At 46.4% G+C, this 20,451-nt stretch overlaps 7 protein-coding genes across 11 annotated transcripts; 3 read left to right on the top strand and 4 right to left on the bottom strand.

The window, feature by feature from the left end:
- The first annotated feature begins 618 nt into the window (after positions 1–618).
- On the top strand, positions 619–17,021 carry LOC6525572 (carboxypeptidase D). Of its 5 annotated transcripts, none has more exons than XM_015190886.3 (10): positions 619–763; positions 1,043–1,176; positions 13,514–13,801; positions 13,909–14,241; positions 14,300–14,487; positions 15,100–15,129; positions 15,235–15,530; positions 15,595–15,771; positions 15,843–15,935; positions 16,671–17,021. In XM_015190886.3, exons 3-10 carry the CDS (start codon positions 13,548–13,550, stop codon positions 16,869–16,871), a joined length of 1,572 nt encoding a protein of 523 aa, XP_015046372.1. In that variant the 5' UTR covers positions 619–763; positions 1,043–1,176; positions 13,514–13,547; the 3' UTR covers positions 16,872–17,021. The 5 variants fall into 5 exon arrangements, with proteins under 5 accessions (XP_015046372.1, XP_015046370.1, XP_039231497.1 ...); XM_015190884.3 differs by having other exon boundaries at positions 620–763; positions 15,088–15,129; positions 16,043–17,021; XM_039375563.2 differs by having other exon boundaries at positions 620–763; positions 16,043–17,021.
- On the bottom strand, positions 3,706–4,698 carry LOC6525567 (serine protease SP24D). Its single transcript, XM_002101366.4, has 2 exons — positions 4,429–4,698; positions 3,706–4,374 (listed from the first exon to the last, which is right to left on the bottom strand). The coding sequence occupies exons 1-2, from the start codon at positions 4,659–4,661 to the stop codon at positions 3,846–3,848; spliced, it is 762 nt and encodes a 253-aa protein (XP_002101402.1). The 5' UTR covers positions 4,662–4,698; the 3' UTR covers positions 3,706–3,845.
- LOC6525568 (trypsin-3) lies at positions 5,601–6,813 on the bottom strand. Its single transcript, XM_002101367.4, has 2 exons — positions 6,567–6,813; positions 5,601–6,206 (listed from the first exon to the last, which is right to left on the bottom strand). Exons 1-2 carry the CDS (start codon positions 6,785–6,787, stop codon positions 5,678–5,680), a joined length of 750 nt encoding a protein of 249 aa, XP_002101403.1. The 5' UTR covers positions 6,788–6,813; the 3' UTR covers positions 5,601–5,677.
- On the bottom strand, positions 6,775–8,910 carry LOC6525569 (chymotrypsin-1). The gene is made up of 2 exons (XM_002101368.4): positions 8,640–8,910; positions 6,775–8,575 (listed from the first exon to the last, which is right to left on the bottom strand). The coding sequence occupies exons 1-2, from the start codon at positions 8,876–8,878 to the stop codon at positions 8,017–8,019; spliced, it is 798 nt and encodes a 265-aa protein (XP_002101404.1). The 5' UTR covers positions 8,879–8,910; the 3' UTR covers positions 6,775–8,016.
- Positions 9,084–10,265, top strand: LOC6525570 (serine protease SP24D). The gene is made up of 2 exons (XM_002101369.4): positions 9,084–9,339; positions 9,601–10,265. The coding sequence occupies exons 1-2, from the start codon at positions 9,113–9,115 to the stop codon at positions 10,139–10,141; spliced, it is 768 nt and encodes a 255-aa protein (XP_002101405.1). The 5' UTR covers positions 9,084–9,112; the 3' UTR covers positions 10,142–10,265.
- Positions 11,441–12,696, bottom strand: LOC6525571 (serine protease SP24D). The gene is made up of 2 exons (XM_002101370.4): positions 12,434–12,696; positions 11,441–12,150 (listed from the first exon to the last, which is right to left on the bottom strand). Exons 1-2 carry the CDS (start codon positions 12,652–12,654, stop codon positions 11,613–11,615), a joined length of 759 nt encoding a protein of 252 aa, XP_002101406.3. The 5' UTR covers positions 12,655–12,696; the 3' UTR covers positions 11,441–11,612.
- Positions 17,022–17,147: 126 nt separating the features above from the next.
- LOC6525573 lies at positions 17,148–20,374 on the top strand. The gene is made up of 2 exons (XM_002101372.4): positions 17,148–17,482; positions 17,551–20,374. The coding sequence occupies exons 1-2, from the start codon at positions 17,405–17,407 to the stop codon at positions 20,200–20,202; spliced, it is 2,730 nt and encodes a 909-aa protein (XP_002101408.2). The 5' UTR covers positions 17,148–17,404; the 3' UTR covers positions 20,203–20,374.
- Positions 20,375–20,451: the final 77 nt, after the last annotated feature.

Genomic DNA, 20,451 nt, shown 5'->3' on the forward strand with positions numbered 1-20,451 from the left:
AATTGACTTGAATACGTGATTTCAAATTTAAACCTCAAAAAGTACATTTTAACATGATTCAACATTATAAAAGCCATAATATTGGTATATATGTATGTAATGAATATCAAGCAGTAAAGAATTATAAATCAAAAGGAAAGGTACTTTAAAAACTATGGGAAGTTTTATACAACGTAAAAGCAGAATCAAGGATATTTTATATCTTTACGTATGTGCGTAATTCTATAATAATATAAAGCAATCTGTTTTTAAGCTGTTTTACAAGCAAATTGCACTGTAGAGCTAAAATAAGAAAAGAAACAGAGAGTTTGTAGCTACAGCTCAGTTTGCAATGTAACTCAAAAATACTGAATAAGCTAACTCAGTGTTGCGCACTGACGGAAGCTACCCGCTGTGCGACTGCAGCGGGTGCTCAAAATTTGCAAGCTGACAAAAGCAGAATGTATTGAAAACTGGAAGTTAAAAAGGCTTTTCAGGAAAATTGCCTGTAAAATTCCAAAACTAAGAGGAAAAATTACAAAAAAATTAATTTTAGCACGTAAAATGAATTATTTAATGTTTGAAAGAAACTTTTCCGACTGAAACGCTTGTGCAGACCGATTGGAGGTCGTTGCATTGGCGGCTGGCAATCTGATTTCTGGCCTCCGCAGCCACGAACAACGCGCCACAAACTCAGTCGAACTTTAACGGCGCTGGCAATCGGACGCGTTTTGAAAACCAGCTCCCTCTCTCATATCTCATTCTGGTTTTTTTTTGGGAAAGTGTAAGCTACAGCAAATGAAAAACAGAATCCATTTAAACGCGTAAATCTTCCTTTTGCTTTGTCAACCACGCGGCTTTGTTTTTGTTTCAACAATGTTTCAGTGCTAATTTGTTCAATCGCGTAGGCGCAAAGAGAAACTACCACAAAAATCGGAGAATTTGTTTTGCTTTCTGTTTGTTTGTATTTTTTTTTGATGTGCTCGAAATTGAAGCCCGGCAAAGGCGGCCGCCTGGAACAATGAAAGTTGATTGAATATTTTATGCAAATTTCCCATTGCAGAAAAAAAGGTGCGAAGAACCACAGCAACAAGCAACACAACAAATACAAAAACAACGCCAGCTGCAAGAATAATAATAGTAGAAATTGCTGTCGAGCAGAAAACTGGAAATCCAAAGGCAGCAGCAGGAAATCAGGTGAATACCGAATACCAAATACCGTCTGTTTCTCGTGGGAAAGTTTAAGATCAAGGCCAGGCCTCGGGACGATTGGGTGGATTTGGGGGTGGTGCAGGCGCGGCCTTGCTGCCACTGCCAAGGTGAAGGTCACATTGCAGCCGAATGTCGGCGGGCCTGCACTGGCATTGTTGTTATATAAACACCCCACTCCACATCCCCCACATCCCCCACATCCCCCACATACCCCACATCCCTCCAGCAATCCAACCATCCAGCCACATGGCTCACTAACCCACTGCGCATGTCGCCTCCTTCGAAGGCCATCGCATGACCTCAGGCCCCGCCACGCCCTCTGCCCGCCCGCCTTCTTTTCCTGCCACAGCCGGGGGCAGGAGCATAGCTACAGAGTGAGCAACAACATAGAAGCAGGGATACTCTCACAATTATCTGTATTCAACGGGGAATTAGTCACTAAAATGTCATATGGATTATCGCTGAAATTCCATATGTACGCAAATTGATAAGAAAATGTGAGCAATTTATATGGTTTCTATATGCTAATCAAGTTCTACGACTTTAAATAATAATTTAATATTGCAATACTTGTGTCAACAGCAACAGAATTCTTTATAATAATTTAACATTATATCATTGCATTTAAATTGTTATTTTTTGATGTGAAATTATTATAAAGAATTATCTTGCTGTTAACCCAAGTAACAAATAATAATTTAAATAATAATTTAATATTGCAATACTTGTGTCAACAGCAACAGAATTCTTTATAACAATTTAACATTATATCATTGCATTTAAAGTGTTATTTTGCAATGTGCAATTTAAATTGAGCTGCAACTATTTGCTTGGCCGCGTGTGTGCTGCCCCTTTTGGCAGACTTTTAGCATTGAACTTGACAGTGGTGGTGAGCGCCTTTAACCAGTGCCTGCCCACTTTTCAGCTAACAAGGTTAGTGGGTTAACTGGCCTGCTCCACTGCTCCCTGCTCCACTTCCCTCCCCCCTCGCAGCTCTTCAATTCCCAGTCTTTAGTCTGCTGTCTTCTGTCTGCTGTCTTCTGTCTGCTGTCTTCTGCCTGCTGTCTTGAGTCTTCAGTTTTCAGTTTTCAGTCTGCGGACTCCAAAGAGCCATGAGTGTTTCTCCATGGCCGGATTGGGATTCGGGCAAACCCGTTAGCATTAACCCGCCGATCGGCTTTGCCATCGCTCTGACCATTAAAAGCCACTTACACTGACTTTCCATGCTAATCAAAATTGAAGCCCAAAATAAGAAGAAATTTGTTTGCCGCCGCGACATGTCTCGACTTTTGAATGTATCTCTCTGGAGTCTCGTCCATTGGATTGGAACTGGTCAGTCTACAGTGGATAGTGGATAGTGGACAGTGGTCAGTGGTCACTGGACAGTGCGGAGTGTGGAGTGCGGAGTGTGGTTGGCTTCTTGGAACTGGCACCAAAGTGGACCGGGTGAAATTGAGCTACTTTGATGATAAACTCGGCGATTTCTTATCAGGTTTGAACTACACTGAGAGAGAACTCTGAGAATATGTTACTTGTTAATTGCCAATGCAATAAATTATTTAAGTGCAACATTTGTCTGAACTCCAAGCATTAAATATTCAGGTTTTTGAGAGCCAATCCCATGAATTACCACCAAGATGGTAGATCATGGAGTTCTTCAACTCCAAAAGGTTCGATGACTTTGTCCGTGAATTGCATTTTAAGCGTCGCATTAACTGGCACATTGATGGACTGATTGATGGATAGATTGATGGATGGATTGAGAGCCATGTGGACAAAGTGAACAAATCGTGCCAGTTTACCTGGGGGGCAGGGGCAACACTTTGGGACACCAAAAACCATGGAGGCACGCCACGATCCCCAGCGATCCGATAATTGAGAAAAATCCAAAAAAAAAAAAAGAGAGCGAAGGAAAACAAAGAGATGGTGGAAAATTGAAGCTGTGGAAACTGGTGGATAAATAAAAAGTGCGAGACCAGTTAAATGAAAAGCAAAACAAAGTCATTAAACGCCGAGTGCCTGGAAAACTGAAAACTGAAAACTGAAAATCGAAAACCGAAAAAAAAGCGGAAAATTACCGAGCAATAATAGAAAGAGTTGGGCGAGCTCTTGGCTGATTTTCATTTTCACTTTCACTGGCGAGGGGAAAGGCGGGGAAAAGCGGGTAAAAGTTGCGCTCTGATAAATGGCCACCAAGTTACCAAGTTACCAATCCACAAAGCGGGTTCTAAAAAGCCGTCACAATTCGCTGCCCCGCAAATGAGTCATGTAGAGATGACCCCAAAAAAACAGGGAAAAAGGGGGGCTCCTCATTAGATCAACTACCTCCCATTTGGATTTGAAACACTCCCAAAATAATAGCTTTGCTTTACAAGTGTTATATGTAGTTTTTTTTATAAATGGGGTCAGCAACTTTGCAAAGGTGGAGTATATATGTAGCTTTTCCTTTTCTTTTTTTTATTTTCGCATAAAAGAAGAAAAACATTTGTTACTTTATTCCGAAACAAAGAGTTATTAAGAAAGCTGTGCATTGCTGATAATATTTTATTTGATTTAAGCGCTTTTAACAACATATAATTCTGCTAAGTTGCTAAAGTTCATGAGAAAAAAATAAAGTTGGGATATATATATAGTTTTTTTTACCAGTTTTTAGTTTACAAGCTGGCCTTCGCGGCGATCCAAGTGCGCAGCTTGGAGACCCTTTCGTAGCCATCGGGCGCAGCTCGTCCGCAGCCGCCGAGCACGAAGCTGGCCAGGCCGACCAGCTTGCCCTGGTAGGTGGCCGGGCCGCCGGAGTCGCCGTAGCAGGCGCCCTTGTCCTTGGGATGCAGCAGGCACATGGTGGTCTCCGGCAGCTGGCGGAGGTACCTCCTCTGGCACGTTTCCCGCGACAGCGCCTTCACCTGCACGTACAGCAGGGAGTTGGAGATCGGTCCACGCTGCGAGATGGCACCCCAGCCGGAGATGTCCACGTTGGCATCGTTGGGCGGATCATCGCTGGCCAGCTGGATGGCGGCCACGTTGGAGTTGAGGGCCAGCGAATCGCGCAGTCGCAACACGGCCACATCGTAGCCATTACCTTTGTAGTTGGGATGCACGGTGACGGTGGCCACTGGAACGCGAACTCCGCCGCTGGAGAGGAGCAGGCTGCCCGCCTGAATCTCCAGCTGGTTAGCTGGTGCTCTGTGGGAAAAATAATTTAATTTAAATAATTTAATTTGAGCTTGAAATACCTACACATTGTTGCCTTGCTTCACGCAATGTGCCGCAGTGACCACGTAATCCTTGGAGATGATGGAGCCACCACAGGTGTGACTGCCACGTCGGCGAAGTGAGATCTGGTGCGGAAACTGACCCTCGTTCGCCTTGGTGCCGCCCACAATGCGGGGCTCCACCACGGAGTCGTTGTGGCCCAGAACTCCGGCGGCACAAAGAACTAGTAGAAGTAGAAGTGTCCAGATGGGTAACATGACTTAGCTAGCTAACTGAAGAGTAGTGCTCACTGCCAGACTTCACTGGGTATATGTATGGAGAACCTCATCATCATTAGTTCCCTAAGATGTCAAAGTCAATGTCGCTATCGAGCTGCAGCCTAATTTAGTTAACTTCCCCCAATTCGTTTGCAAATGAAGCCCCTCTAATTGCTGGGGGTGTGCAACCTGCGGTGGAAAGAGTTTGGAGGTTGGAAGTTGGCCCAAAAGGGTTTGGGAACCACAAAAGTGCTTAAACCAAATACTAACTTGCTGCAAGTATTTGATAGGATTTTTGAAAGATTTCTTAAAGTAGATATTCAGTTTGGTACAGCGAATGTATTGAATTTCTGTTAAATTTCTACAGAAAAAATCTTGCTAAAAATGAGCAGATTTAAGTAAGTATTTCTGTATTTCTGCCAAAAAATCGTAGCTCTAATTGTTGGTTAAAAACAATTAGTACTTTAATTAGTACTTTATGCCATACCTTGTTGAACTTGTTATTTAATTTAATCTAATTTAATTATGGATGTAATTTGGTTTGCAAAGAAACCCTTCTAAGTGCACTGGGCTTTAGGTGGAGAAGTGCCAAAAGTAAGGCCATCGTATGGATTGTGTAACATGCGATGGTCAAGAGAAAGACAGTTAATTTCAGCAAATATGAATAAGAAAATCTTCAAGATTGCTTACATAATTAATTGAAGGCCTAGATGGCGTACATGCTCAACATCTTGCCCAAATTGAGCCCAAAGCCCGAGGGCTTTATCGAAGTCTCGAGTTGTGGGCTAATAAAAGCAGTTGAGGTCATAAATAAATATAAGCATTTCACGCGCAAGGCGGCGGTGCTTAGTTAGTTAGCTATTATTACGTTAACCAGTGTGTCCAGTGGCAATCGCCGATCCTTATCCTTATCGAAATCAAACCATTGACTCATTGCCATTGGGGTAAAAGGGTTTGGAAAATAGTTATTATTTTAGCTTCGCTTGCAAAGGAAACATGAAGTGTTATGGCAATAACTAGGCGATCTGCTCCTGAATCCAATCCGCGTAGCTGGAGAGGCGCACAAAGACATCCGGATAGCGGGAGCCGCAGGCGCCCACCACAAAGTTCGTCAGTCCGATCAAGGTGTCGCCATAGACGGCGCCACTGCCTCCATCGCCGTGGCAGGTGCCCTCCTTCAGTTCGTGTGCCAGGCAGAAGCTCTGCTCGCCATGTCCACTGTACGCATCCAGGCAGCTCGCCTCCGTGGCCACCGTTAGCTTCGTCTCAAGGATCTTGTACGAGGTGGCGCCGTCGCTGGTGTGACCCCAACCCGCCACGCTCACCGCCGATCCCACGGCGGGCAGTGCCTCACCACTGGCCACCACCGAGATGGCACTGATCCGTTCGGTGTAGGTTAGCGCCGTGCTCAGCGTGATCACGGCCAGGTTGTTGTCCAGGTAGTAGTAGTCCGGATGCACGGCAACCGATGCCACAAAGAGTATCTTGCCACCGGCATACTGGTTGGTGCTGCCCACGCGAACAGACAGGCGACTGGCATCGATTCTGCGCGAAATTTAATGTAATTAATTTCGATTAATTTAACAAGATATTTACTTATCAAGATAATAATTTAACGAGTTAACAATTTAACGAGCTAATAATTTAACGAGCTAAAAAGCAAATACTATTATGATAGATTCAAAAAGCCCTCACTCTATTCTTTACATTTATTAAAGACATAGTAACTATAGACATAGTATCTAAAGGTATTACTATCTGCAAATATCACTCATACGCCTAGTTGTACATACTCAGTACTTCTTCTCTTTAAAAACCACTTATTTATTGAACAAAAAAAGTTAAAAGGCATTGAATAAATAGTTTAAATAGTAATAAATTGATAGATTAGTGTGCTATACTCACAGCTTTCCATCGCGATAGACGCAGTGGGCGGTGGTGAGGATCTTGGTCTGGGCGAGAATGCATCCGCCGCACGCGTGTACATTGTCCACCCGCAAGGAGGCGGCGTAGGGCGTGGCCGTGGGGTCCGCATCCTCGCCGCCCATAATGCGTCCCTGGGCGTGGCACATGCCCACTAGCATCAATCCGATCAGACCCACAATCACTACACTCGACTGCATCATTTTCTGGCGTTTTTTTTTTTTGGTGGCTCTGCTGCCCACGGCGGTTGGTTTGGAAATGCGCAATGCCAGCGGCGAGTATTGAAGTGACTAGCTCCATCTAACCCACTCCTCCCGCCTTCTACTTTACCCCTGCCTTGACCAATGCTTATCTACGGCTTGGGCATCGGAGAAAATCTAATCTTATCGCCGCCATTGCCAGCTTTATGCCGCTATAGACCATTGTTACTTGTTTATTTCACCGCTCAATTGGCACATAAATAGAAAATTGCAGAGGGCGTTGGCAGGGGGAATGGAACACCATCTACGAGTGTATCAGACAAAGATGAGTAAGTCATGACTCAGGGCAGCTACATAGAATAAGAATTATCGAAACTTGGCAGCTTTAAGTTATCCTCTAATTTCTAATGACTTCAAATGCCTTTGAACTAAGCAAATCCTATTCTATTATTTCTAATGACTTCAAATGCCTTCGAACTAAGCAAATCCTATTCTATTATTTCTAATGACTTCAAATGCCTTTCAACTAAGCAAATCCTATTCTATTATTTCTAATGACTTCAAATGCCTTTCAACTAAGCAAATCCTATTCTATTATTTCTAATGACTTCAAATGCCTTTCAACTAAGCAAATCCTATTCTATTATTTCTAATGACTTCAAATGCCTTCGAACTAAGCAAATCCTATTCTATTATTTCTAATGACTTCAAATGCCTTCGAACTAAGCAAATCCTATTCTATAATTTCTAATGACTTCAAATGCCTTCGAACTAAGCAAGTAATCAACGTATTTAGTAGGAATTACCCCTGATTGGCATCTTTAGCTGGGCGATAACCAATCGAGATTATAAAGATTTCGCCCAGTCATTGAAGTTAAAAGTTTGTTCGTGTTTCTGTGGGCGTTTACCGGGTTTTCCTAAGATTTCTATCTTAGTTTTCTGCTCCGTTATTAATGGCTCTATAAACTATAATGGCCAATTGCTAGGTAATCCTTGATATATATGAAATAAACCATAAAGTAGTAAAACTGCCCAAGGTTTCTGGCTAACTGAAGAAACTTTGAACGGCGCCAAATCGATTGCAGCTTTATGGCCAGCACTAAATTCCATATAGTTTGCAAGTTTCAAAACACAATTTCAGGTTTTTTTGTTGTTGTTTTTTTAGAGGGAGTAAACACACTTTATGCACGTAAAAAAAAAGGAATAAAAAATAGAGGGTAATCCTTGGTGGTTTACTGGGTGTTGGCCTCGATCCAGTTGACGTAGTAGGAGACGCGGGTGGCCACATCCGGATACTTGCTGCCGCAGGGTCCGAAGTTGAAGCTGGTCAAGCCGCGTAGCACCTGGTCGTCATCGATGACGGCCGCGCCGGCATCACCACGACAGATGCCCTCGCCCTCGGCTCTGGAGAGGCACACCACGGACTCGTAGCCATAGCCGGCTTCATATTCGCACAGCGAACGGCTCAACGTATTGTAGTTGGCCTTCTGCTGTTTGTAGGAGGCGGTGCCATCCGCAAGTTCACCCCAACCGGCCACATAGACGGGTGTGCCGTTGGGCAGCTCGGCGTCCACATCCTCCGTCGCCTCCTCCTCCTCCTCTTTGGTGGGCAGTGCGATGGCAGCGATGCGTGTATCAAAGACCAAGGACTCGGCCAGCTCCAGAATGGCGATGTCGTGCAGGAAGTTGCCATACGATGGCTGGATGAGCACGCTCTTCACATTCACAATGCTGCCGCCGGCGTACTGATTGATGGTGCCCACGCGGACGGCCAAGGTGCTGGCATCCACACTGGAAGAAAAAAACCAGGGAATTAGAATGCATTCTATTTTCTAGAAGTGTAGTTAGCACTCACGGCGTGATGCCCACGCTGGACACACAGTGGGCGGCGGTCAGGATGTGGTTGTTGGAGATGATGGCACCAGAGCAGACGTGCGCCTTGTTGTAACGCACGGATGCGGACCATGGATACTCGCCCTGGGCGACGTCCTCGCCGCCAAGAATGCGACCTTGTGGCGTTGCCTCCGTGGAGTGGAGGATCAACAGAGCAAAGATTAGCAGGCCGAGGCCCAGAGTGATGCGTGGATCAGCCATGGCGTTGGATTGGCAACTGAACGGGCATGGAACCCAGCGATCGATGGTCACCGCCACTCGGCGATCTTATCTGATGCGATGGCCATTGTGTGGCGATAAGGAGTGCGACTTGAATTTATGATGGGGCCAGCAAATGTGGGCGATTAGATTGCTTAACCCATGGTCGTAAACGTGTGTGTTCTATAAAGGGACGCCGGCCGGCAGGAGCAACTTTCAGTTGAGATCCCACAAGCCATGAGTCCGGTTCAGTCATATCCATACCAACTCCTTCTGCTCCTGCTCCTGGTCAGCGTGACCTTGGGCGTCGTCCAGGCCAGTCGGCTGCCGGCGGAGGTGGGCTCCCAGCCACACAGCATTTCCCTGCGGCGGAATGGCGTCCATGTGTGCGGAGGAGCTCTGATCCGCGACAAGTGGATTCTCACCGCAGCCCATTGCGTTAGCTTGGGTGGTGGGCAGCAGAGGTAGCTGGTATTTACACGGAGAGAAAAAGTTTATGTCAACTCAGGTTGTTTCTATATGGAATTCTTTCTATATGGAATTGTTTCTATATACTGAACTTACTTGCAAAGATGAAGAAATGTGCCAAAGCATAATCACTCAATAATCAATATAAAACCAATTAATTCCAAATGCAGCCAAGTGCATAAACTTTTTCACTGTGTAGCATAACCTTGTGGAACAGTATACATTAGTATCTTCTCAATACCAACTCCTCCATCCAGCTACCCAGCTCGTTCCTACAATGTGCGAGTGGGCAGCATTCAGCGTCTGGCTGGTGGCCAACTGGTGCCCCTGTCCAACATCATAATCCACCAGAACTACTCCACTGCGGATGCAGTTGGCTCCAATGACTTGGCCCTGCTGCAGCTGCAATCGCCGGTGGTGCTGAATGCGAACACGAAACCCATTGATTTGGCCACCGAGCGACCGGCGGCGGGTGCGGAGATCACCTTCTCCGGCTGGGGTTCCAGCCAGTTGGACGGCTCTCTCAGTCATGGCCTTCAGGTGGCCACCAGGCAGAGCCTGAGCGCATCCGATTGCCAGAAGGAGCTGTTCCTGCAGCACGAGGATCTGCTCTGTTTGTCGCCGTTGGCCGAGGATTTCGCCGGACTTTGTTCCGGTGATGCAGGTGCTCCGGCGGCGTACAACAGCCAATTGGTGGGCATTGCCGCCTTCTTTGTGAGCGGATGTGGTTCCGGACAGCCCGATGGCTACGTGGATGTGACCCAGCATCTGGAGTGGATCAACGAGAACGCTGTTTAAATAAAAACGAGATATTAATGGGGATTTAGTGTGTTGCGGACATGATAGTGATATATAATAATACATTATATTTCAACAATTACTTTCATTACCCACTTTAAATTATACTCTTTGTTTCATACTACTTAACATCGTTTAAATAGCTTAAACCTCAGTTTTAGACCTTTTTAATAACATAGAAGCGAAACAGATTTTGTAAATACTTTTACCTATAGTGTTTTTAGGTAAAGTGCGCTTTTCCGGTTTTGATTTACACTCGACAATCTTTTCTATAACAAAACTTTACTTTGAGTGCGTTTTAGATAAAGTTGGTTTTGTTTTCTCTGATAGAAAGTAATTCTTACAAGGAAATATTACACATTCTAAGTGCTATCAGCTTTTTAACTTATGCGGGGTATATATTTTTAGCTGACTCAGCAATCGTTGATTGCAGGTATTAATTTACGACTTAATCGTGCGTCTTAATTTTTTTTATTTAGTTTTATTAAAGCGACGAATCCGTACATGCAGTACTAGTACCATAACATTGCCATTAAACATATAAATAATATAACCAAACCTCACACTTACTTAATCTTACAACAACTTAAACATCGAGAGGGTCTTTAAAACTGTCCAATTGTTTTGGGATACTCACCCCTTTCCTCAAGCTCTCTCCACGTCAGAGCTGAGAGCTGGTTGTAGCTCCCGGAAAATAGCCAGCTCAGGCACTTCCTCCAGTAGGTCGAAATCACTTTATGGATATCCTCTGCTGCCACATAAAATCACTGCACCACTCACTCACTTTTAGTATTTTTTTTTTGAAAAACATCGAAAAAGTGGTTTGCTTATGTAGGACTTTTGAGAAGCGCAGAGGAGGGCACTTATTTTTTGGTATTATTTAGTATTAAGTATTTAGTACTATTTAGTATTTAGTATTATTTAGTATTTATAATTTATAATTTAATTTTATTTATAGTTTTATAATTTCCCTTTGAATGCCAGCTAGAACAATAGAAATAGAATAGTGTTAATTATTAATTAAGTATAAAATGTCGATGGAATTCGTTTCGAATGCTCACGTTTCATTTTTCACTGTATACTTTAGACACATTGGATTTAAAGCACCCTGTATTGTTTTATAGGATTTCTATAAAAGCTCCTATAAGTATGCCACGATATTCTGATTTTAAATTGTATAAAATAGTACGAGGAATATTTATTTTCTATCGATATGAGTTTGCTTACGACTACTTAGTAATTTGAATAAACAAAAGCACTTAATATGCCTTATAATAGCCAATAATAGAGGAAACCTAATTCACAAACATAAGAAAGTACCTCTGGATTTATTTGCATCACTAAACATAATATCAGTATGTTATACTATAAACTATATTTTTAACAATATTGTTTTGAAATTAACAATATTGTTAAAAATATTTAAAATAAAAACGTAGGATTTCATAATGCTCTTGCCATCGACATGGGTTTATTGCAACTGCTGCTGGATCCAATCGTAGTTGGCCGCGATGCTAACGAAGCGCTCGGGCAGCATGCCACCGCACTCGCCGAGGATCTGGGCGCCCAGACCCACCAGCTCGCCCTGGTAGACGGCCGGACCGCCAATGTCCCCACTGCAGATTCCCCGACGACGTTCATGGCCCAGGCACAGCACCTGGTCGTCCACCAGCTGCAGCTCATCCCGTTTGGCCAGGGCGCATTCGCGTGGTGCCATCACCTCGGCGGCGCCAATTTGCAGGGTGCGATGCATGTTCACCTCGGACTCGGTGGTGCGTCCCCAGCCGGAGACCTCCACCTGGGCGCCCAGCGGCGGAACGTCGCGGGCCAGCGGAATGGCACTCACTGTCTCACTGAATGTGATCTCCTCCTGCAGACGGAGCAGGGCGATTCCAGTCTTTAGGCTGCTGTAGTTCGGATTGATGGTGATCTCCTCCACGCGCAGCTGCCGGCCTCCATTGTAGAGATCCACCGATCCCACGGTCACGACGAACAGGACAGCAGGCCAACTGAAATGGGCGGGAATTGAATGGAATTCAAATCTTAGGATGTTCCTCAAAAGAAGCTTTAGAAGTACTTAAACTATGTAGTTTATAATCTTCGCTTTTAAAGAAATATTTTCTAGGTATTTAGAACTACTTGAAAAGTCAGTTTATCTTTGTTTTTTCAGTTCCATCAGATACTTATGGAAGAAAACCCTTACTGAACTTAGTAACATAGATACATTTAAGCTTCTGCAAGTTGCTCTTTAACTATAAGAAATTTGTCTAGATTTTTGGTACGAATACTTACGGGTTATCCTTGCCATCGGAGCAGACGCAGGTGAGGGCGGTGAGGGCGTGGCGCTGGCCAATGATCACGGCGCCGCAGTTGTAGCTGCCGCCGACGGAGAGGGACGCCTGGTAGGGCAGCTGGCCGGGCACGGCATCTTCTCCACCAGCGATCCTGCCCTGCGGCTGGGCCAGCGCAACGGTGGCCACAAGGATGAGTCCAATGGTGATGGGCAGCTGCATGGCACTACGCTTTTGTTTAACTTTTGATGGGCTCGCAGCGATGGCGTGAGTTCTTATAGGGCACACTACCCATGCAGGGGGCATGGCATGGGTATGGGTATGGGTATGGGTATCTTATCTGCCAGTTGGAGAGAGATAGCCGGATAGATAGAGCCATCCGGTGACAGCGACTCCTCCTGATTAGACAAGCCCTCGCCTTGTGCGGGGCTATCGGGATCGAGTCCCGTATCGATGGTATTATATCTGCGGGGATCAGTTTCTAGGAACGCGATAGGGATGGCAAAATTATAAAACGATCATGGAACTATTGTCGCAATTTAAAGCATATATGTCAGTTTACTTGCAAAATAATAAATATTTAAAATGAAGTGCAAGTTTAATGCTTAATACGACTTATTACAATGGAATCTCTTTGATATTTTCGGGATCCAGTTAATTAAGATGTTGTATGATGACTATGTGCGCATTTCCGTGGCCATGTAGCAACGAACTCTTAACTCTGGTGTGCTAATGGATGCTGTCCAGGTGCAGGAGTGTGGGGAGGGGAGTAATAATCCAGGGCGAAAACGTTTGAGGCATGCCACACAGTTGCGACGACAGGGGCCAACGATCGCAGATCGCAGATCGCAGATCGGAGATCTCGACTCGCACGTAGCAAAGCTCATCTCATCCCAACCCATTCCAAACCATACCACAGTATACCATACCATAGTATACCGTACCACAGTATACCATACCATACCATCCTCTGGCGAACCAATTCGTCTTGGCCAGCCGCACAACCAGTTGGCTCTCATTTCGAACCGCATTTCACACCGCCAGCGACTACTAGACATTAAATGGTCTGTCCGACCGCCAGTTTTGACCATTCGCAGACTCGCCGCCGACCGACCATGATCTTGCGAACGCCACTCATTGCCGGCCACCAGTTGCAGTTGCTGCTGCTCCTGCTGCCCACCGTTCTGCTCCTGCTGCTCCAACTGCTCCACTGCGATGCCAAGACGGTTAATCCCGGCGATGGCATGCAGATGCAGCACCATCAGATGACCGCGGAACCGGGTCTGCCGGAGCCCAGGGCCTACATGCCGGATGCCCAGCACCTGGACTTTGTCTACCACGATCACGAGGAGCTCACGAGGTTCCTCAGGTGAGTTCTTCATTCGGAGATCCTTTGTGTCTCATTGTTTATACTTTCTAAACCAGATACACTGCTGCTAACTATTTTGCTTACTCACCTTACTAACTCTTGAACAGAGCGACCAGTGCGCGGTACCCGAATCTCACTGCCTTGTACTCCATTGGAAAGTCGATCCAGGGACGTGATCTCTGGGTGATGGTGGTCAGCTCGTCGCCGTATGAGCACATGGTGGGCAAGCCGGATGTGAAGTATGTGGGCAATATCCATGGCAATGAGCCCGTCGGCCGGGAGATGCTGCTCCATCTCATCCAGTACTTTGTGACCAGCTACAGTTCGGATCAGTACGTCAAGTGGCTGCTGGACAACACACGGATACACATACTGCCCACCATGAATCCGGATGGATATGCCGTTTCCAAAGAAGGCACATGCGATGGTGGCCAAGGAAGGTGCGTTTCCATCGGAGATTATATCCAAGATTGCAACTTCAACTCATTTACTTTTTAGATATAATGCTCGAGGATTCGATCTGAATCGCAATTTCCCCGACTATTTCAAGCAGAACAACAAGCGGGGTCAGCCGGAAACGGATTCTGTCAAGGATTGGATATCCAAGATCCAGTTCGTGCTCAGTGGCAGCCTGCATGGTGGTGCCCTGGTGGCCAGCTATCCGTACGACAATACGCCAAACTCCAGTAAGTAGTCCCAGTAGTATGTATATCCCCATCCAGATGCAACACCTCAAATGTCCTTGCAGAGATTAAGTTCCTAGTTCCCATTGAGAGATCTTATAGTTATGTCTTTCCATTGAGAGATCTTATAGTTATGTCTGTCTGCTTATTGGCTTACCCATGTTTCTGGGTTGGTCACAACCAAAACTTTGTTAGGAAGCACATTACGCGGCTTCTAGATAATTCCAGATGGGTGTTATCAACAGAGTCCTACAAAGTCCAATGATAACCCAATATTTGTGGACATTATCAAGAGATCTTGGTGAATGAGCTGATATGATTTAGTAAATGAGTTGATATGATTTGGTAAATGAGCTGATATGATTTAGTAAATGAGTTGATATGATTTAGTAAATGAGCTGATATGATTTGGTAAATGAGCTGATATGATTTGGTAAATGAGCTGAAACAATTTAGTAAGTAAGCTATTACCATTTGAATTTGGGTTTGTACGATCTGCAAGGACATCCAGTGGCTTCGCTCTGCGAGGCCATATCCTTTCCCATTTGGACTCCCAGTCGAGTGCCGATTGATAAAGCTGATTCTGTACTCTCCCACCAATATGGCTGCTCAAAGGGATCTGCCGTTCGTCCGCCTTGTGCGCGAGTGAGTCCTCCGCGTCCACCGCGACCTCCGATCCCGAACGATCCATCTAATCGTGTTTGCTTCTCTTTCTGTTCCGTTACGCCAAAACATGTCCCTTGGGCGCAGTGTTCCAGACCTACTCGGCGGCGCCATCGCTGACGCCCGACGACGATGTGTTCAAGCATCTGTCCCTGGTCTATGCCCGCAACCATGCCAAGATGTCCAGGGGCGTGGCCTGCAAGTCGGCGACGCCGGCCTTCGAGAATGGCATCACCAATGGTGCCGCCTGGTATCCACTGACTGGCGGCATGCAGGACTACAACTACGTGTGGTACGGCTGCATGGAGATCACACTGGAGATATCCTGCTGCAAGTTTCCGCCAGCCTACGAGCTCAAGAAGTACTGGGAGGATAATCAACTGGTAACTAAATATATTTAAATATAATTTATTGAAAGTTCATCAACTCTTCATTGCCATCACAAAGTCGCTGATCAAGTTCCTGGCCGAGGCGCATCGCGGTGTCCAGGGATTCGTGTTCGATCCGGCGGGCATGCCCATTGAGCGTGCCTCCATCAAGATCAAGGGTCGCGATGTGGGCTTCCAGACCACCAAGTACGGCGAGTTCTGGCGCATACTGCTGCCGGGCTACTACAAAGTGGAGGTGAGTGCTGAGCCACCATATCATATGGTATATGCAGAACTAATCCCATGCCAATTGTTCATCCATTTAAGGTCTTTGCCGAGGGCTTTGCGCCGCGCGAGGTGGAGTTCGTGATCGTGGAGCAGCATCCCACGCTGCTCAATGTGACACTGCAGCCCTCGAAGGTACGTAGCCACCACCCACATCCATTCTCTGCTCCCCAACATCCCAGGTGCTGGCTAACCCTCTCTGTTTTCTGAATCCCCCTTTAACATCGACTAACCATAATCAGTATCTGGTGGCTACCGGCACATCCACATCCACCTCCACCAAATCCTCCGCCGTGAATGGAAAGCTGCAGCTGTCGCCGGAATAATGAAGATCTGAGGATCTTGGAGTCCAATTCGCAGTCTTGTGAAGTGTGGCTGGCGTGTAAATAATAGCTAAATTGGTTTAGACCTAGGAAATGCTACGCAACTAACACACTAAAAACACTAACCCACTAAAAACACTAACCCACTAAAAACATTAACCCACTAAAAACATTAACCCACTAAAAACACTAACACACCATTGAACATCTCACTCTAAGCTTAAGTATCCTTTTTTGGTTTTTACTTGGTCAATGTTTGTAAGTTATTTACTTACAGTTTAGTTCAGTTTAAGTTTGAAAATTCGCTGAAGTAAAATATAAATTTAAATTATGTACTTAACTTACCTATCGTTTATCTGCAGTTTATGCCTTTAAATAATTGAGTTTCTTTTTGTTCAAACAAATCCCAAACACTAATAACTCACCTAAATGTAAAGACCTTTGCTGGTAAAAGGTTTATAACTAAATAATAATAATAATGGTTGCTTGTAATAATAATCTAAAATGGGGAACCAATCATAACCACAACATCTTGTTGACTTCGCAGCGCTTGGAGGGCATTGGGCCCATGGGAGCCGGCGGCGGAGTGCCAGTGGGTAGCGTGGGTGGTCTGTACCGCCCCATTCCGGCGCCCCAACATTACCGCCCACCTGTGCCGCCCTACGCAGGCGCCGCCTCCAGCGACAGCGGCATCTTCTCGACCATCAGCAATGGATTGAATAGCCTGTACTCGAATATATTCGGCTGAGGAGCGAGGATAAACGATAAACGATAATTAAGGATTTTTTGTTTACTTCTAAGCATGCCTAGGACTTAAGTTGGCACCTTCGTCGTACTATTTATTGTGAACAGGAAGAGACCCTAATAAAGCGTTCAACCAGTGCAATCTATTCTAGAAGAAAATGCTGTTTTCTTTTTTCACAATTTTCATAATTTTCACAATTTTCACAATTTTCCCAATTTTCACAATTTTCACAATTTTTCCATTAAACTGAGCAGCTTGTAGAAAAGTAGTCAGATTTTAGGTTTAACTTCAGTGGCAAGACTTTAGAGAGTTTGGAAAACTAGGTCGATCAGAACGTTCATGCAAAACCCATCAACAGAATTCTTACTCAGACCCGTTCTTATAAGTTTTGAATTTGGAAAAAAACGTTCAGAGCAAAATTTAATCCTTGAAAAAAAACAAAAAACTAAGAAAACCACTGAGTTATAGATGCAATTTTCCGTGAAAAGGTAAAGCATAACCATACACTTGACAGAAGCAACTGAAGCTGAAGGAACATGAACTACCAAGATATGTACGGAAGCCATGGATTCGATTCCCAATCTGCAGGTCGTGGCAGCAACTTTGAGTTTCGGGTAAGATTGATGCACTTATATTATTATATAGCAGCTGAAAATGGTGATCCACCTTATTGGTAACCTAGTTCTCTGGACCGGAATCCATTCCGAATGCGGTGAGGCGCTACAATGCACTGCGAGGTGCGGAATTGGCGCAGATGAAGAGGCAGCGGGAAATGGGCAGATCCCATGTGCCCAGCATGCCGCGTTTCTGCAAGGTACGTCGTCCTGGTCAGGATGTGACCAGCATGGTGACCTCACGCGATCTGGACGTGGTCACCCAGCTGTCCCTCGATTCCGAGTCCATCTACAATGACGATGATAAGGATGATGATGATAAGGATGATGATAAGGATGATGATGATGATACTGATGATGATAATGATGATGATGGTGAGGATGATGATGATGAGGATGATGAGGAGGAGGAGTATGATGGCAGTGAGTTAAACGACCTGCCAAGTAACAAATACCAAGCACAACAGTCTCCACGTCTTTGCGGTGGTTCCGAATCACCGAAAGTTGCCAAGAAGAAACTCAGGAGCCGTAAGAAGCAGCTGGCCACGAGCCGAAGAAGGAATCATCATGTGGAGGCGCTGCAGCAGGATCATACCTACGAGCGATTGGAGGAACTGCATCGTGAGGTGTGTGCGGAGCTGCAGAGCATGGGCGAGTCGTCGCCAGTTAGTCCCGATGCCACGCCGCGTCCCAAAGTGCTGGCCAAGCAGCGAAGGATTTGGGCCAAGAAGCAGAGGAAGGCACGGGAGAATAGTTCGCCGACGCGAATGGGTCAAGTATCCTACGAGGACTATCATAAGCCGCAGCCCATGTGGGCGGACATCCTGCCCTCGGAGATGGCATCGCAGGCGATCAAGGTGAATGTCTGCCAGGCACAAAACGCCACTTCCCTGTCGGCCTACGAGTTCATGGAGCAACATGGCACCGTGGAGCCAGAGCCAGTGATGCCCTTCTTCCTCGAGGACAGCGACCTGGAGCACGAGTATGCCGATCGGTCGGGCTACATGCGCTACGTGGAGTCCAAGCCGGAGTACACCACCAGTGATTCGGAGAGGGACAATCAGGTGGAGCAGCCCATGCAGCCGGTTTTTGTGGAGATGGAGAGGCGACCCCATCGACTCAGCTTGCTCAAGAGTCTCTCGCCCATGAGATACACCTCGCAGCGATCGGAGGAGACGCTACGTATGCAGGAGCAGAAAAGCCAGTTGCAACCCTTGGAGCTGCCCAAGCCAACACAGTCCAGGCGGGGCCATCAAAGGCAGGCGGCAGTGGATGCTGCTCCAAAGAGTAGTAGGCCACGCCGCTCTAATGTCATGGCAAGTGCGGCGGGCAGTCATAGGAATCCGGTTAATCCAAGGACACGACGCAGCTTGAGAGCGGGAGGCGGAGATGAGATGGCTGCCGTGCCACAGAGCTCTCCACAAACCCCCAATCCACCTAATCCCCCTAATCCCCTCAAGGAGATCGTAACCACACCGGAAAGGCTGAGCAGACGGCGCAAACCCAAACCCATGGTGGTGTACAGCAAATCGCTGGAGGATCTGAAGTTTGAAAAGCTGGCCATCTATAACAAGATCACGCTGACGCAAGAGCGGATCATCAACGCACTGGACAAGCTGCAGACCAGTCTGCTCCACCTCCAGGTGCCCCATTGCAGTGCCCAGGAGCGGCAGAAGCGCCAGCGCAATGCCTTCGAATTCTGCGTGCGCTTCTCGAGGAACTTCCTCTACCCATTGAAGGGAATGATCGACGATGTGCGCTACACCACGGTGGCCAGCTTCAATAGTGCCCACTCCAATGAGGCTTGCCAGCGGGTCGTCTGTGTCTATGGCCTGATGCAGCAGTCCATCCAGACGTACCAACGGCAACTGCGCTACTTCCTGCTCGAGAAGGTGCCACAGAAGTTGAGCGCACTCATTGAGATGATCTACACGATGACCAATTGCTGTTTGGACAAGGGCATGCTGGATCGCCAGGATCCGGTGGTGGAGTGCCTGCAGGAACGCTGCACCCGATTCCTCAGCTTCATCGAGGACATGCAGGAGGAGCGCTTCAAGTTGGCACGCGAGGCGATGCGGCGTCTGCGCAAGACTCATCCACTGGGTAACCAGAGTGCTCGCAAGCATGGCAGCAAGAAGAAGTCCTCGCATCCACCGCGTGCACCCACTCAGCCGAGGCAGGAGAAGATGCGATCGCACCACGAGCGGTACGATCTCAAGATGTGCCTGAATGACCTGAAGCTCTATGAGCCGCGTCTGGTGCCCAAGGAGCGTCCGCCGGCGGAGAAGCAGCGACCACAACGGCTGCGTCGTCCGAGGAACACTCCAAATGCAACCAACACACCGGGGAATCCAGCAAATCCGGCTGAGAATATTAATGGGCAGCTGGAACAACAGCACGTTGATATGGAGGCGCCATCCCTTGGAGTCGACGATATGCAAACCCAGATGCAGATGACCGCCGATGGTGGCACCAGCAGTTCCCTGAGCCTGCTGCCCACTTTGGGTTATGGAGGTCAGCGCTTCGGTTACGGGAATGTGCAGCAGGAGAGCGCAAGGTCAGCGCCGCGGGAGGAGCAACTGCATCGCGTGTTGCTGGATGCCCTGCACCTGGTGTCCCGTTCGCAGGTGAAACAGGTGCTGGATCCACTCATACGATCGCTGGGCGTCATCCTGGCTGAGAAGAGCGCCCAGGGCGGAGGTGTCCACCAGGAGCAGTAGATCCTAAATGTATCAATCAAAGCACCTATTCATCCATCCAGCAGTCATCTAAATTGTTCATTTGCCAAATTGTTAAACTATTACTCACTAGTTCAAATACTATTCATCGATCAAATGCTAAATTGTTAAGTATTCGTAGTGCGAATAAAATGCCAACTTTGAACGAATTAAATTAAATTATAAATTAATTATATAATTCCAGAAAAGTATATCATTTGCTTTATAATTCTTTTATCCAGAAAAGTATAT

The sequence above is a fragment of the Drosophila yakuba genome, chromosome X (genome assembly GCF_016746365.2).
Source record: "Drosophila yakuba strain Tai18E2 chromosome X, Prin_Dyak_Tai18E2_2.1, whole genome shotgun sequence".
In the NCBI taxonomy this organism is placed as follows: Eukaryota; Metazoa; Arthropoda; class Insecta; order Diptera; family Drosophilidae; genus Drosophila; species Drosophila yakuba.